The sequence below is a fragment of the Symphalangus syndactylus genome, chromosome 5 (genome assembly GCF_028878055.3).
Source record: "Symphalangus syndactylus isolate Jambi chromosome 5, NHGRI_mSymSyn1-v2.1_pri, whole genome shotgun sequence".
NCBI lineage: Eukaryota > Metazoa > Chordata > Mammalia > Primates > Hylobatidae > Symphalangus > Symphalangus syndactylus.
In genome coordinates, this window is record NC_072427.2 from 54566892 (window position 1) to 54584387 (window position 17496).

Sequence of the window (17496 nt, forward strand, 5' to 3'; positions counted from 1 at the left end):
GAAGCTTGTCACAAACTGACAGAACAGTATCTGCAGGAAGAGGTGGACTCAGAGCTGCCTCTATAATCTAGGGGCCCTTTGTTTCAAAGGGAGGAAAAAAGTGTCATTAAAGGTACACATAAAGCTTTTTCTTTTCTTCCAGGGTTTCCATCCTGACTTGTCATGTTTTTTATGCACTATTTCACATTCAGAGTAAAGAACAATTAAAAATGAGAATTATCAGCATGAATTTTACTGTTTATATTGTGCAACACCAGTTTTAAATGCAGATTTCAGAATATTTAACTCATGCAGAGTCACTAAATTACACAGTTTATATTTTGTGGCTTGTCCCTGGAGGATGCCTCAAGCTGGCTAGAGGAGACTGAACACAGCCAGACTCGGGAAGGCTGGAAGGAGGGAGAGGATCCCATCCCCAGGCAGGGAAACAGCCCAGGAAACACTCTGGCCCTGGGGCCCTAGGGGATTGGGGGTGGGTAATCAGAGCAAGTACAGACCCTCATAGGGCCCTGGGGTCCCACTAATGTGTGCTGGGCCTGATAGCTTGCTGTGATGACATTCATACAAACCTCCTGACCTAAATGCCCTGCTGGGGACAGGGTCTGGGGACTTTGAGCCACGGGCCTATTGCTGCAACTCACAGCAGATGGTAACCACCAAGGATCCTTAAACCTCCATGACTGGATCTGGAATCCGGGCTGGGCCAAAGGCTCACCCTCACCAAGAGATGGCCTCCAGCCAGGCAGCCACCAGACAGAAAGTGATACTGCCTGTTTGGGGCTTTTGTGCACTCAAGATGCTGTGGGTATGCATACTCAAACCCCACACCTTGCTTGGATCCCTTTCAGCAGTGGCAGTGGAGCAGAGTGGGAGAGGACCAGCGGGGGTATCAAGAGCTACGGGAGCAGGCAGCTCAGATACCCTCCTAGGAGGCGACAGGACCCTGTGAGAGCAGAGGCCCCAGTCCCCCAGTGTATGCCTCATTTTCCCATTGACCTTCACTTACAAAACACAAATCCAAAACGAAAGTCCTTATGATTCAAGACAGCAACCATATTAAACCCCAACTGCAAGCCCTTCTGCCCTGGGGTCTTGTACACCTGCAGTAGTGCACACCTTGGTAGGTAGCCTGGGGAGCCCTGTGTTTAACATGGGAAACACTAAAGGAAGCTTGAATTCTCAGAGGTAGAATTCATTAGCTAATGACAGGATGAAGATGATACAGAAAGATGACACAGCTGAGAGGGTCAAGCCCCCCAAGATGGAATTCGTAACCCTTGGGGGGAAGATGGAGAGGAAAAGTGGATGCCCAGGGTAGGCTTGTCAGTGTTTTGGCGGGAAAGGAAGGGAGTTTCTATTCCTTAATGTCGGTTTTCTCTATGGATTATGAGATGAGATGTTTTGCCTGGGCTGGGGAGGGAGTCTTAAAGGAATCACAGGAAAGTGTAGAACAGAGTGGAGGAGCTGTGAAGAATGAAGGACAAACCGCTCAGAGATGAGCCAGAGGCCTGTATGCCAGCCTGCCTGGATTCCAGTCATGGATGTATGGAGCTTCCGACCTGCCTGGTTGTGCAATATTTGGGACCCTGAAAAAAGAAAGCTCCACCTTGCCCCAGTCAGAGGTAAGCGTAGCCCCAAAGGAGGAATTCTTTCGAGGAATAACTTTCTGTATACTGAATTGAATTTAAAAAGACTTGTTTTTTAGTGTTTATGTCTTCTTTTTTTAAAAAAAAAAATGAAATGGTGTTGGTAATAGCTTTTTGTATTTCTAAACTGTGGTAATATGTACATAATATAAAATTTGCCATTTTAATTATCTTTATATATACAGTTTATAATGGCTTATAATGTTTGTTTTAAAATGTTTTTACTTTATAAGATTAAAAAGTTGGTACTCCTATATTGCACCTCTAAGATGGTTTTAAAATTTTTACTGGTCTATGAAATTTAGAAACATTATGAGCTTTAAAAGAATCTTTCCCCCATTTAACATTGTTACGTGACTTTATTGGCAGAGGAAAATTCTGTAACAATTTGTAGAATCTTTAATAGTATGGCATAGGAGTGGAATCAGGATTACTTTGGTTGTTATAACATGTTGATAAAGTGCTTCTCCTTCTAATATTTTGTATATATTCTCTTCTCTGATATTATCGAGATTGTCTAATGCTTCACTACCATAAATAAATACTTCCTCTTTGTGTGTCAAGCGTAAACTCACAGTTCATATAAAAATAACATAAATATGCTTTCCTAAGGATCTTTTTTGCAATTAAAACCATACATATACATATATATAAATTAGGTGTGGATATAGTCGTTCATTTGGTCAAGGCTGTTTTATTAAGTAGTTCTATCTAAAATGTGTAAAGATTTTGCACACATAACGCTTTTTTCATTCTGAGCCGCAGACACCAAAAATCCCACAGGAAGTAGTCTTTTAAGTGTTGTGGTTTTTTAGTTTCCTGTTCAGTTGCAGAGATGATCAGAAATAAATCTGTACAATCGAAAGAGATTTGTGGTTGAACATTATTGTAACTCTAAATGAGAATCCTTAATTAACTTGTATTTCTTCCCATATTGATCTAGAGGAGCTATGATGACATGCGTGTGTAAGCATAAAAGTCAGAAAATACTTTTTTGGTGTTCCATGGATAAACTCTTTAATTGTTAAAGGGGTGATTCTTTCAGATTATGCTTTATGCTTTCCACTTGTTATCAAAGCACCTACCTAAAAAATAAACTGTAGGAATAAAGCTTTGTTTTTAATTGTTGGCAACAGTATTTTACCTTTATTTTACAGATGATAAAAACCTTCTCTTGTTTATTTAGAGAAAAGAACAGATTTTATGAAGTTTAATTTAGATATTAAAAATATCACTAAAAAATTTTAAAGTGATACTATTAGTCACTGAAATACTAAATATAATTTTTAAAGAATAGTATTCTCAAGATGAAGTATTTTTGTTTGATTTCATTTTTTAAACCATGGCAAAGGTAAAACTGTTAAATATATAACTTTTTAATTAGTGACAAATAGTTGCAATCTAGCATTTAAATTACACATTGGGCAACTTGTAAAAGTGACAAATAAGGAAAAGTGAAAAATGTCAGTGCATTTGTAGATACTGTCTCTAGCTTTAGGTGCTATTAAAGACACCACACCTAGTTCTAGGCAGGTTATGCAATTGCACATCTTCTTAAATGGTAAAGATAATGTGAAAGGTCTTTCATCACCACCTTTTAAAATTAAAAAATACCTCCCAAACCTTTTTAAATGGTGTTTGCACATGAGGAAATTTAATCACAATTTTTTTTTTTTTAATGGGGTCTCACTGTTTCCCAGGCTGGTCTCAAAGTCCTGGCCTCAAAGAATCCTTCGGTCTTGGCCTCCCAAAGTGCTGGGATGATGATGATGATGATGATGATGATGATGATGATGATTTCAGACGGAGTTTCGCTGTCGTTGCCCAGGCTGGAGTGCAGTGGCACGATTTCAGCTCACTGCAACCTCCGCCTCTCGCGTTCAAGCGATTCTTCTGCCTCAGCCTCCCGAATAGCTGGCATTACTGGCGTCCGCCACCATGCCCGGTTACTTTTCTTTTATATTTTTAGTAGAGATGGGGTTCACCATGTTGGCCAGGCTGGTTTCAAACTCCTGACCTCAAGTGATCTACCTGCCTTGGCCTCTCAAGTGCTGGGATTACAGGCATGAGCCACTGTGCACGGCCCCAAGTGCTGGGATTATAAGCGTGAGCAACTATGCCTGGCCACCTTTTTTTTTTTTTTTTTTTTTTTTATTTGAGATGGAGTCTTGCTCTGTCGCCCAGGCTAGAGTACAGTGGCACGATCTGGACTCACTGCAACTTCCGCCTCCCGGGTTCAAGTGATTCTTCTGCCTCAGCCTCCCGAGTAGCTGGGACTACAGGCATGCGCCACACCAGGCTAATTTTTGTATTTTTAATAAAGACGGGGTTTCACCATATTGGCCAGGCTAGTCTCGAACTCCTGACCTCGTAATCCGCTCGCCTCGGCCTCCCAAAGTGCTGGGATTGCAGGCGTGAGCCACCACGCCTGGCCCACAATTCTTAAAAGAATAAACAATACTTTGGCCAAAAGCAAAACAATTACAACATGACTTTAAAACAAAAATGACTTCAACCATTTTTATGAAGAACAAAAAGGAATAAGGGTTTGGTTTGCAGAAGGCTCTTTTCTAGTTCAGGTAGCTTTGGGTTGCAAGATGTGTGGCACTTTACTTGGAAGCCTTAATTGATACTTATGTATCATCTACACATACTAATTTGTTAAATTTGTTCTTTTCATACAGTTGAATTCTAAAGAGAAAACCATTGTCTAAAGCCTGATGTTTATGGTTTCTTCCATTTCTTCTGTGCCGGTTGTGGCACTATACCAGATACTTTAAAGATGTTATCCTTGATGTTACTAAGAATTTCTGGCATTTTGAAGACCTTTACATTTACAAGTGCAGATTAGTGAGGCTAGGAATGGTTTCTTACCATGTTCCTTGGTGTTTAGCAAAGCCGTCAACATTGTGGGAAGTTTGTGTAGTGGCTGATTAAACTGGACCATGGACTGCACGTGTTTACACCCTTTTCTGCCCAACTTTGAGTTGGAGGGACAGCGTTTGGAATGCAGGGCAGCTTGACCCGTTCAGTCAACAAGAATTTCAGCAATCTTGATGGCCAAAAATAAACTTTTGAGATTCCTGTCTAGATGGGCGGGAAAGAGACTTTGGATATATCTTGAAGTCTAATGTGGGGTGTGGGCCGAGATGTCACAGGTCTCTAGGGTGTTTCTCAGGCTGCTGCGTCCGGATGCCCATGACCTCATCACCAGTTTCAGCCTTGGCAGTCGGCGCTGGTGAATGAGAGCAATGCTTCTGACCCTGCCGGAGCTCCTCGGAGATGAAAGCCATGACGCGCCTTGCAGAAAATGCATTCCGCCTTCCGTGGGAACAACGCCCAGGCACGCGGTGACACCGGTGACCACGCCGTTTGCCCAGAGAAGGAAACAACTGTCGGCTATCGGCTCTGCCGGCCTTTCCAGCCGCACTCATGCATGGGGCTCATCCGGCGTGGCTTGTCGAGGAGCAAGTGGACAAGTCTCTTAAGGAAAGCTTTGGTGCACAGGCGCTTTCTCCTTGGGGGCGAATTCTGGCGGACCTTGGATAAAAACAAACAGGAAGACTCGCACGGCAGCGGAAACTGTCTTCCAAGTTACTTGGGTTACCCGGCTTTTCCTTCCGCGCTTGGGGTCGGACCCCGGCCGCTCGCCCCGCCCCCTCCCCCGCCACGGCCCCGCCCCTCCCCTCCTCCCCGCCTCGCCTCGCCTCGCCTCGTCCCGCCTCGTCCAGCCCCGCCCCCGCCGGGCCGGGCATGCTCAGTGGGCCGGGCCGGCAGGTTTGCGTGGCCGCTGAGTTGCCGGCGCCGGCTGAGCCAGCGGACGCAGCGTTCCTTGGCGGCCGCCGGTTCCCGGGAAGTTACGTGCGGAAGCCGGCTTCCGAGGAGACGCCGGGAGGCCACGGGTGCTGCTGACGGGCGGGCGACCGGGCGAGGCCGACGTGGCCGGGCTGCGAAAGCTGCGGGAGGCCGAGCTGGTGGCCGTGCTCGGAGGGAGGTGCCGGTCGGGCGCGCCCCGTGGAGAAGACCCGGGCGGGGCGGGCGCTTCCCGGACTTTTGTCCGAGTTGAATTCCCTCCCCTTGGGCCGGGCCTTTCCGGCCGCCCCCGCCCCTGCCCCGCTCGCTCTCGGGAGATGTTTATTTGGGCTGTGGCGTGAGGAGCGGGCGGGCGGGCGCCGCGGAGTTTCGGGTCCGAGGAGCCTCGCGCGGCGCTGGAGAGAGACAAGATGTCCGCCAGAGCTGCGGCCGCCAAGGTGAGCGCCTCCGCGGTCGCCAGGGCCCGACTGGGCCGAGCGCCGCCGCCCGCCCACCGGCATCTGGCCCGCGTCCCGCCCTCCCTCGCCGGCGGCTACCTGGGTCCCTGGGCGGCGGGGTGGGTAGGGCTGGCGCGGGGCCGCGGGCCGCGGGGAGCCCCTCGGGCGGGGGCGGCGCGGGCCACGCTGGGGGCGGCCGGGGAGGGGGCTGCGGGCGCCTGGCCGTCGTCCAGGGCAGGTGCATAGCTGCCGGCGCCTGTGCTTGGCTGCGGCTCGCCGAGGGCGGGGACGCGCAACAGGTCCTTCGCGGAGAAACTCGGCTCCAGTGAGGGTTCGGCGGCCGCCAGCCGGCCCTCGGCGAGTCGGGGCTTGGGGTGCCACTTCCAGCTGGCCAGGAGCTGCTGTCTTTGGAGGAGTGGTTGGTCCCCGGCGAAACCCTGTAGTTTCGATCTGATGTCACTCCCTGCGGTATGCGCACGCCAGCGATAAGGCTTTGAGACTGCAAAACACTCCTCTTAGCCTGTGAGGCGTAGTAGGTCGGGTTTTCTTTCATGCTGTATTACTTATTTAAGGTAACTTTGAAAATAACCTCTTTAACATTTAGTAATTTAACTTGAATAAACTTTCAGAAGTAATGCAAAGTATTCCTACGAATGGACAATAAGATGAGCTCTTAAAAATTAGTAAAGACCGGTGAGTTCAGCCAAAAAACATTTTTCCTGTTACTTTTCCCGTGTGCTCTGAAATATTATTCAGTTTTCCCATTGCTTTGAAACTAATTTGTGTATTACATTAAAAAGCCGAAGTTCCTGAAAAACAGCTAGAATCCTCCCATTTTGTGTATTAATTTTTTCACCATAAAGTAGTACTTGTTATTTCAAACAGGAATACAGAAATGTGAGGAGTAAAAATCTCCCCTTTAAAGAATATGAATTCATTACTTTAAGCGGTTTTATGTGTGTATTTTTGTTTGAAATGCTTACTCGTAACATCTGGGAGCAGGAATACCATGCCTCTGAAACTTTTGAACTCTCACAGAAGCTTGTTTGCTGGCTGGGAGAAGCTAGCGGTTACACTTATTAATGAATAGATTGTTTTAAGGGATATAGTATTCTTCGTTTAAGAAAAATTTAACTTGTACCTTTTGACCTTACATTGAGGAAGAACAACCTAAAGGTAAAACTTGATCCAGAGATTTAGGATAAAAGGCAACATTTTGCTTTGGTTTTAAAATAAGCTCCCATTATTTGTCTTTTCTGGGGCTTCCTTTCCTAGGAGGAAAGGCTTTGTTTCCGTATTACACAGAATGTCACTTTGTTCCTGAAGTGTGATCTCTGGTACTTAATATGCAAGACAACACACTTTTAAGAGGTTATTTCAAGTATGGAGAGAAATAACGTTTTCAATGGATTGCCACAGTAAGGTGATTTAGAAGGAGGAGGAGTACTTCTCCTGAATTATAGTATTGAGATTTGTATGGCATATTGAAAAGCATCACTCGTTAAATATTACATTGTAGGGACTTTTTTTGCATTCTAAATATTTACGAGTGAAAGGCAAGTTGAAAGCTTTTTTTTTAAAGATGCTGTATTATGGAGCCACCTCAGAATTTTATATAGAGCAAAACAGGCCATAAATGAATAGGTGAAATGAAATAATATTCAGTGACCTGTTTCCGTAAGTCACATTTAATTTTTGAAGGTGATTAAAATGCTTACTAAGAGCCAGGCTGGACTCAGTGCTTTACGTATGATGCTTTTGTTTTCCCCACCCTCCCTTCAGTTTAAAAAAAAAAAAAAAAAAAGCAACATTAATTTGGAAGCTCGCTGTTTTTGTTTTAACATGATAGTTTGGGAAGCTCCTGTCTAATAAGCCAGTGCTTTTGATTTGATTTTCTTTGTAATGGTTGAATAGTTTGTCATCCTATGAATATGCTGCTGTTTAGATTATCTTTGCTTTATTGATAGACATTTGTTTCCAGGATTTTACTCTTGGAATAGTAGCCTTTTTATATCTGTACACATATATTATTGCGTATCAGATTCTTAAAAATGGAATTACCGAGGCAAAGGCTATGTGCAGTTTAAATTCTGATATATACTACTAAATGTTTCGCCAAAAAGACTACCTAGAAATAAATACAACATTGGTGAGCTACTGGAATCTTAATGAAGGACATTAAGTGAGATCTGAATAAACGAGATGAAACAATATATTTACTGGATGGAGACAGTCACTATTGTAGAATTTACTAATTTTCCCCAAGTCAGTGTCTTGTAGTGTCATATTGTAGAAAACTTGACATATTGATAAGAAAACCTACCTGATAAAATGATAGCCACAAAATTTTGGAAAAAGAAGGCCCTATCAGGAAACTTGTTAGAAATTCACAGTCATTTAAAGCAGCCCGTCAGTTCAGGAACCAGGGAGGTCTAGAAACATCTGTGCATTTATGGGCTTTTAGTAATTATGATCATCGATATTATTGCATGTCAGGTATTGTTCCAAGTGCTCAATTTATTTAATTCTGACAGTAACCCTATGAAGTGAACTATTATCTCTACTTTTTGGTGAAGAAATTGAAACACAGAGATACGATAACTTTTAAGTTCATTTAGCCAGCAAGGTGAAAACTACGAATATGTGGTAAAAAAAAATAATACTGTAGACTATTGGAGAAAGTGGCTTGTTCAATACATGGTGCTAGGACTATTGGTTATCCATTTTTAAAAATGTTTTCTGCCTCATAGGCTAAAATCAAAGGAAATCTAAATGACAAAGAGCAATAAAAATTCTAAAATAGTAGAAGAAAATGTAGAATACTACTGAAAAATATGTATGTACCTACATTGAAAAGAATTCTCCGTGCATGATACTAAAGAAGTAATAAAGGTAGGTGGATCACTTGAGGTCAGGAGTTCGAGGCCAGCCTGGCCAACATGGTGAAACCCCGTCTCTACTAAAAATACAAAAAATTAGCTGGGCATGGTGGCGCGTGCCTGTAATCTGAGCTACTTGGGAAGCTAAGGCAGGAGAACTGCTTGAACCTGGGAGGCGGAGGTTGCAGTGAGCTGAGATTGGGGCCACTGCACTACATCCTGGGCGACAAAGTGAGACTCGGTCTCAAAAACAAACAAAAAATAATGAAGGGAAAAACGTGGCCAGGCGCGGTGGCTCACGCCTGTAATCCCAGCACTTTGTGAGGCCGGTGGGGGGGGGGGCGGGGGCGGATCACGAGGTCAGGAGTTCAAGACCAGCCTGAACAACATGGTGAAACCCTGTCTCTACTAAAAATACAAAAAAAAAAAAAAAAAAATAGCCGGGCGTGGTGGCGGGAGACTGTAATCTCAGCTAATGGGAAGGCTGAGGCAGGAACGCTTGAACCTGGGAAGCAGAGGTTGCATTGAGCCAAGATCGCACCACTGCACTCCAGCCTGGGCAACAGAGTGAGACTCTGTCTCAAATAAATAAAGGAAAAAAACGTTTTTTATATGTGTGATATACGTCTGCATTCGCAATCAGAATTTTGTTTACTGGTGTACTTGATTTAAGATTATTAGAAAGTTGAAAAACAAGAATTAGGGTGGTTCTCTGCATCACCAAAGAATTGTTTAAATGTGTAAGAAAGTGGTATGAATCATTATAATAAAGGATTTCATTGGTTGAATCACAGAAAAGTGGCTGAAGGAAGTTTCAGTGGCTTCTGTGTTTCCAAGCTGTTTCCCTTTGGAGGAAGCAATAAAATTTAATTTAAGATTGTTCTATTGTATATGCTTATTAGATTTTGCTGAATACTTAAATGTTTTTGTTAAGTCTCGGGAATAGTAGTATTCCCCGCTGTGGCTATCTGAAATTACAATGTAAGTTAGTATGAAAATGATTTATGTCATTTTTTACTGTTACACTGATTTACATGATACCCAGGAATTGATTTATTGTATCAAGTGGAGCACAGTGGGCTTTTTTTTTTTTTTTTTTTATTTTATCTTAAGTTCTGGGATCAATGTGCAGGTTTGTTACATAGATATACGTGTGCCATGGTGGTTTGCTGCACCTATCAACCCATCATCTAAGTTTTAAGCCCCACATGCATTAGGTATTTGTCCTAAATGCTCTCCCTCCCCTTGCCCCCCCCGCCCAACCCGGGTAACAGGCCCCAGGCCCTGGTGTGTGATGTTCCCCTCCCTATGTCCATGTGTTCTCATTGTTCAACTCCTACTTATGAGTGAGAACATGTGGTGTTTGGTTTTCTGTTCTGGTGTTTGTTTGCTGAGGATGGTAGCTTCCAGCTTCGTCCATGTCCCTGCAAAGGACATGAACTCATTCTTTTTTATGGCTGCATAGTATTCCATGGTGTATATATGTACCACATTTTCTTTATCCAGTCTATCATTGATGGGCATTTGGGTTGGTTCCATGTTTTTGCTATTGTAAATAGTGCTGCAGTAAACATATGTGTGCATGTGTCTTCATAGGAGAATGATTTATATTCCTTTGGGTATATACCCAGTAATGGAATTGCTGGGTCAAATGGTATTTCTGGTTCTAGGTCCTTGAGGAATTGCCATACTATCTTCCACAATGGTTGAACTAATTTACATTCCCACCAACAGCGTAAAAGCGTTCCTATTTCTCCACAGCCTTGGCAGCATCTGTTGTTTTCTGACTTTCTAATAATCACCATTCTGACGGGTGTAAGATGGTATCTCATTGTGGTTTTGATTTGCATTTCTCTAATGATCAGTGATGAGCACTTTTTCATGTTTTTTGGCCGCATAAATACCTTTTTTTGGCAGCATAAATGTCTTCTTTTGAGAAGTGTCTGTTCATATTCTTTGCCCAGTTTTTGATAGGGATGTTTGTTTTTTTGTAAATTTGTTTTGGTTCTATGTGGATTCTGGATATTAGACTTTTGTCAGATCAGTAGATGGCAAAAGTTTTTCTCCCATTCTGTAGGTTGCCTGTTCACTCTGATAGTTTCTTTCGCTGTGCAGAAGCTCTTTAGTTTAATTAGATCCCTTTTGCCAATTTTAGCTTTTGTTGCAATTGCTTTTGGTGTTTTGATCATGAAGTCTTTGTCCATGCCTATGTCCTGAACGGTATTGCCTAGGTTTTCTTTTAGGGTTTTTATGGTTTGGGGTTTTACATTGAAGTCTTTAATCCATCTTGAGTTAATTTGTGTATACAGTGGGCTTTTCTTGATATCTCAACATTTTTGAAACCTTAAGAACTGCAGAAAATGGCTAAGCTAATGAACAAAAATTAATGACAAAAATTAGTCATTACACATAGGGATTATTTCTTGAGTGATGCAGTGTAGTTTTAATTATGATAGTTACTGATCACTGCATACTTGCTTCATACTGTTTTAAAAGTAAAAAACTCACTGTAGTTTGTGAGAAGTCACTGAAGTTTGGCTGCCAACTTTTAATGGTCGTCACTGTAGCAATAATTTTGTGTGTGTTTGGCGTTTTAGACCGTCATGGTTAAAGCTTTATATAGTTGGCTGATAATCCTAACTACATTTTACAACTCTTAAATTTGTTTCAGGACAGCTTCATAAGACAGTTGTGTTTCAAATTATAGTGTTTTTTTCCCCAGGTTATATATTGGCACAAATTACATTATATTATTAGGAAAGACACCAATTTGCCAGGCTCAAGCATATAATCCCTGCACTTTGGGAGGCTGAGGCAGGCGTATCACCTGAGGGCGGGAGTTCCAAGACGAGCACAACCAACACGGCCGAAACCCTGTCTCTACTAAAAATATAAAAATTAGCTGGGTGTGGTAGCACATGCCTAGAATCCCAGCTATTTGGGAGGCTGAGGCAGGAGAATCATTTGAACCCAGGAAGCAGAGTTTGCAGTGAGCCGAGGTTGCAGTAAGTCGAGATCGCACCACTGCACTCTAGCCTGGGCGACAGAGTAAGACTGTCTCAAAAAAAAAAAAAAAAAAAAAAGGAAAGACACCAACAAATAATGAGGTGGAAACCAATCTGTGGCTTTGAGGGCTGTAATGCAGTATATGTAGTACTGCTTCCCGTTTGATTTGAAGGAAAAAAAGTACAGTAGTTCCACTCCCTTTTTCCCCTCCAATCCTGGAAACAAGGTCTGGCTCTGACTTTTACTTGCTCTTTAATCTCTTTTCTGTTTAGAGACCAAATGTAAACTCTGTACAGTTCTAAGAATAAAACTGTGTATGAATATGCTGCTAAGGAAAATCACCATGCTGCTAAGGAAAATGTCTTTAAAAATAATAGTTTTGGTGGAAAATTTGGAGATGTAATCCTGTTTCTTGACATACCCCTGATATGATAAAAATTCACTTTACTGAAAGACCATGAGTCCAGCTGTAAATTCATGTGTAGTGCCACCCATCTCTGACTGCTCAGTCATTTCTCATTTCAGGCCTGCCTGAAAGCATTCACGTGCTCAGCATTGTGTATGATTGAGCATTATAGTAGCTGAAGACAAGGTAGTGGAATGAGCCAGTCATTTCTAATTAGCAAAGTTTTGATATGTTAAATAAAAAGATAGTTTATGTCTAGAATGATCCTCCTGGAATGTTTGACTGGAACTTGCTTTGCACCTCTGAATTTTGAAAGCAAATCTTGAAAAACCTTTTTACTTTAACAACTTTTAGTCTTGTAGAAAGAAATAGACATTAGGATAGTTTAGATTTTAAAGTTAATCCTATAAAATTGGTGTGTTGCAGTATTTCTTGCATAAGCCAGCAATAAAAATAAGACTTTTGCTGTCTCTGACCTAGAGTGTATCTTTATTTATTTATTGCAGAGAAGAGTGGCTTCAGGTTGCTCCTTTATGGGCTAGCCAGATGCTTTATTTCCATTCCTCTTAAACAAATAAATTCTTAATAATGAGAAGTATGTGGGGAATACGTGGGTAGGGAGTTTTATCTTATATCCTAAGCATGGATGAAAATAAATGGACTCTGAGTGATTGCCTTTACCACGAGAACACAGCTTTAGATCATGAGAACACCAATGTTACCAAACTTTGTACTGTAAAACACCATTTGAAATGTGATAACAAAACCCTGTCATATATGTAGTGCTCAATACTGAATCTCAGGTGGCCCTCACTTTGGGATAGATCAAGAGATAAGGTTTTATTAGTTTGTGTTGTGGATATATTTCAGTTGATATACTGGAAATACTGGGAAGTGAGTTAACTGATGAATGATCTCAATTCTAGCTTATCATGTCCAGAAAGGAGGTGAAACAGAAGCTGATACTACTTTCTGTGGATTCTAATTAGGAACATAAGATTAGCGTATACCTGGTTTAATTAATTTTTTTTATTTACTGAAATATTTTTTTCCTTTTTTAAAAAATGTAAATTCCCAAAGATTGAAAAGTTCATTTTTCTTCTTGGTTATCTTAGGAATTTTCACTCTTTTGGACAAGTCACTATCTTGGAGATTGTACAACAGTTTCTGGTAACTGAATATCATAAGTTAAACTTAATATAAGATTAGCTTACTTAATTCAGTATGTAATTTTAAAATTCAGGAGGATACCAGTAATGACTAGTTCTTTTTGTTAGCTTAACAAATATTAAATGAGTACGTTTTGTTTGGGATCCTGATCTAGAAATTTACAGTTTTCAACTGCTGTACGCTGTAATGATCACCTTGTGAATTGTGTAACTCATTGTTGAAGAAACAAAGGATTTGCGTTGTTTACTCTTTAAAATATGAGCAAACTTATGGTCATCCTGTAATAACAGAGCATTCTTGTGTGCTTTCTTCATTGGAGGAGGTGACAAAGTCATTATCTAAAGCCTGGGTTTGTTCAGCAGAGTTTCTGTATTTTTCCTTGTTAATATTTTTAAATGTTTGAATTGAATCTGGATACGTTCATGTAAGTGTTTTCTGCATATGTTTGGTATCAATATCTCAATAGGAGGGAGACATTAAGAATTATTAAGTAATTGGGCTTATATGCTTAACAGCTCCTTGAATATACTGACAAGGCAAATGGACACTATACTAGCTGTTACTGTTACATTTAGGGTTCAAGAAGCTGTGAAATATGTAACAATTTGGATTCCTAAAGCAGAATTTTACATTCAACAGATATTTGTTGGTTACCTCGTGTGTACCAATCACTGTTGTAGGTGCTGGAGGTGCAGCAGTGAACACATTTCTATACTGATAGGGCATTTTAATGGTGTGGGTAGAGAGCAGCAAATAAAATTCTGTCCATAATGATAAGTGCTAGAATCCCTAACATGCCTTCTCTGGGTCATATCCTCCCTCCCTCAAAGATTACATGTATCTTGTCTTCTAGGGTTCTCATTTTCTAGTTTTTCTTTATAGTTACCACCTAATTATGCTTTCTGAAAGCACTAGTTTTGACTCTCTGAACTTTGCACATACAGAATCTTCTAGTGTGAATTCTATTGTGTATGGCTTCTTTTGCTCAGCATTATATTTGCAAGATTATGTTGTAGATAACTGTAGCTCGTTAGTTTTCATTCTGTTCTTGTACTTCATGGTATTCCATTGTATGAGGACTTTATTGGTTTCGGGAGAAAATAGTTTCAGTTAGACTTTCGTGGCTTTTTAGAGAAAAATATTGTATATGTCTGTCTGAGGGGCAAGAATTAGATATGCATTATTAGGCAGTCATTGGAGTACTAACAGCTGAGTGAAAGGTAGTAAGCTTCTTTTGGTGTTCCTATGATTATCTTGAAAAATCAAGTTGATCTTAGTTTGGAGGATATTTTATGACTAAGATCTTTGTCATACTAAAGTATGCTTTAGTAGTAAGTATTGAAGTATGTTTTAGTAGTAAGATATCCACTTACCTGACTGATCAGACCACCAAAAGCCACAATCAGGGAAATACATGAATTTGGCAAAAATGAGTCTGTCTTTCAAAATATAATTGTAGGAAATTTTTCCTGGTAATGTCATATAAAGGTACTAAGGAAGATTTATTTACTGATTTTTTTTTCTAACAGTGGCAATTATTGGAGTATTAATACTTACTGGAGCATTAATACAGAAGTACACTATTTTGATGCTATATCACCTATAAAAATCAAGTCAGTAGCCATGGCAAGTAGGTTTACATTTTAGTTATAAGTGTGAGAAATATGTGTCAAAACAAACAGTAGCCCCTTATATTGCATGCTGACTCTGTGACAGATACTGAGCTAAGTGTTTTGTGTGCATTATCCCGTTTAATCTTCACAATTCTGTTAGATACTATGATTATCTCTGTTTTTACAGGTGAGGGATCTGAGGTTAAATTTACTTGCCATAGATAATCATACATTTACTTACATGTTCTATAAGTCATACTATTCGCATCCTTATATGTTCATGTGTTGTAAGAGAGCACCAGGGAGAAGAGTATGGAATGGTGTTAGGTAATTCTTAGACCAGACAAGCAGCATGAATCATGAAAGCCAGAAGAGAGGGCACTGGTCCATCAGAGCACAAGCCAGTTTGTCTAAAGGAAGCAGCTCTTGCTCAGCCCCAGCTGATTGTTGTCTTGGAAGAAGACAGGCCAGATCTCCCAGTTTTTCAAAAGAGGTTGTAAATCCAGATTTTCATGTCAGTATTACCCTGACTTAAGTCTTGCTAGTTGACTTAGTTTTTTATATATTTTTATTGTGAAATATATTGCCATGTGTACAAAAGTACATAAAACAAATGTTCGTTAATGGATTATTATAAAGTGAACACCCGTGTAAACACCATTCACCTGTCAGCAGGCCAGATCCTGCACAGAGAGGTCAAGTAAAGTAAGGACTGAAAAGATTATCATTGAGCAACTCTTAAGTTTTACTTATATGTGAGTTTAGCCTCTGGAATCTGAATCCTGAGTCTGCCACTAAATGGCTGTTTTCTCATCTGTACACAAAATGCAAATGTAAAAATGCAAACAGGACCCATCTCAGGGTGATTGTGGACCCAGCACATACTGAGCTATTATGTTAGCTGTGTCTTCTAAAAACATTTTAAGTGAAGCCCATTTTAATATCAGGAGGCATATAGGAATTTTATTTATTTACTTGTTTGTTTATGGACAAAGGTTGGCCTGTAGATTATTTAGGACATTGATTCATTCATTCATTCATTCATTCATTCATTTTGGACAGAGATCAGCCTGTAGGTTAGTAGTTTTCAGCCCAGCAAGATGTTTTGTGGTTTCAGAAGGAGGATTCATTTATTTATTTCTGGACAAAGATCAATCAGCCTGTAGGTTAGTAGTTTCAGCCCAGCAAGATGTTTTATGGTTTCAGAGGAAGGTTCCTTAGGTTCCTGAGATACTTTTGAAAAAATTATTACAGTGGCATTAGATAAGAGATACAGTCTTTAGTCTGATGGATTAGGCAATAGAGTTGAAAGACTATTCCAAATCCAGGGTACCTGGCTCAATTTGGATGTCTACCTAGTATGATGAATGGTTGATTAGCAAGTTCCATTCAGCTTTGATCTGCTGAGCACCTCAGGTCTTTCTATGTGTTTTATCTGTACTTTCTACCATTTACATTCTCCCTCCCACCGCCCCCCCCCCCCCCCCACCAAGTAATCCTCCCTCTGGATTCCTGTAATAGCCTCCTAAGTAGCATCATACCCCCCTCTTCCCCTTACAATCTGTTTTTCTGGAATAATCTTTTCAAAATCCAAGTTTGATTAGTTTCTCTCCGTCCCCCCCCCCCCCACTACACATACAAACACTCATCCTAAAATTCCTAGGCTGCTTAACTACCTTTAGAGTAAAAGATCAAAATCCTTAATATAGTCAGTAAGCTCCTAGTGGATTATTTGGCCCCTGCCTACCCCTGTAGCCACATCTTGTATCTTTTTCCTCCTTGCTTCTTGTTCTCAAACTGTGCTTTCCTCTTTTTGGTTCCTAGCAAGTGTACTTCCTGTCAACTTTCTCTTTGAGTTCCTCATGGCACTGTTTTTCCTTCCTTCATAGTACTTATTTAAACTTGTGATTATATATTTAGCCATGGAGTTTTTCGATCATGTGATTCTCGTGCTAGACTATAAGCTCCATGAGAACAAAGGTCATACTAGTTGTGTCCGGTCTTTGTGTAGTTTAACACAGTGTCTAGTACATACGAAACTCTTATTTGAATGAATGAGAGATGCTCTTTCCTACACCAGGCTCCTGCACGTGCTGTTTTTTCTGCTCGGAAACCTTCCCACCTCCATCTCGCATGCACCTCATAGCTATCTCTTCTCCTCAAGGACTTTGCCCAGAGCCCAGAAACTAGGTCAAAACTCTGTGCTTTAAACTCTATGTGTCCCTTTATAGCACTTATGATAACCTGTACTCAGTTCTCTGCTGTTATTTGATTAATATCTGTTACCCCTTCTAGACGAGAGTTGCCTTTTTAATTCTGTTACTCACTTTCTGGTAATGTTAGACCACCTTAAATTCAGCTTAGCAGCAGAAGGTACTAATCCATCTCCAGGACTAGTTGCATTTTTCTTACTATTCCGGAAGGGGAGGGGAAGCAGTTGCTGGAATAGCCAGCTCATGGAAATACTACTTAATATCCTGGCATCATGGTAGCAGCATTCTTGGTTTGGGTCTTTCCTAAATCAGT

General features: G+C 41.1%; 2 protein-coding genes across 15 annotated transcripts in view; one reads left to right on the plus strand and one right to left on the minus strand.

Annotated features, from left to right (window-relative positions):
* The window catches only part of TJP1 (tight junction protein 1), a 275476-nt gene that overhangs the window by 146902 nt on the left and 111078 nt on the right, over positions 1-17496 (plus strand). For 6 of the 14 annotated variants that reach the window (XM_055278498.2, XM_055278500.2, XM_055278501.2 and 3 more), the window contains exon 1: positions 5427-5896. The exons of the other annotated variants lie outside the window; for them this stretch is intronic. In XM_055278498.2, the coding sequence (XP_055134473.1) occupies positions 5870-5896 (27 nt within the window). In that variant the 5' untranslated portion in view covers positions 5427-5869. Of the gene's footprint in view, positions 1-5426; positions 5897-17496 lie in introns of those variants that run through there. 14 annotated transcript variants of the gene reach the window in all.
* On the minus strand, positions 2325-7675 carry LOC129482541 (uncharacterized). The gene is made up of 2 exons (XM_063639059.1): positions 5996-7675; positions 2325-2497 (listed from the first exon to the last, which is right to left on the minus strand). Exons 1-2 carry the CDS (start codon positions 6447-6449, stop codon positions 2358-2360), a joined length of 594 nt encoding a protein of 197 aa, XP_063495129.1. The 5' UTR covers positions 6450-7675; the 3' UTR covers positions 2325-2357.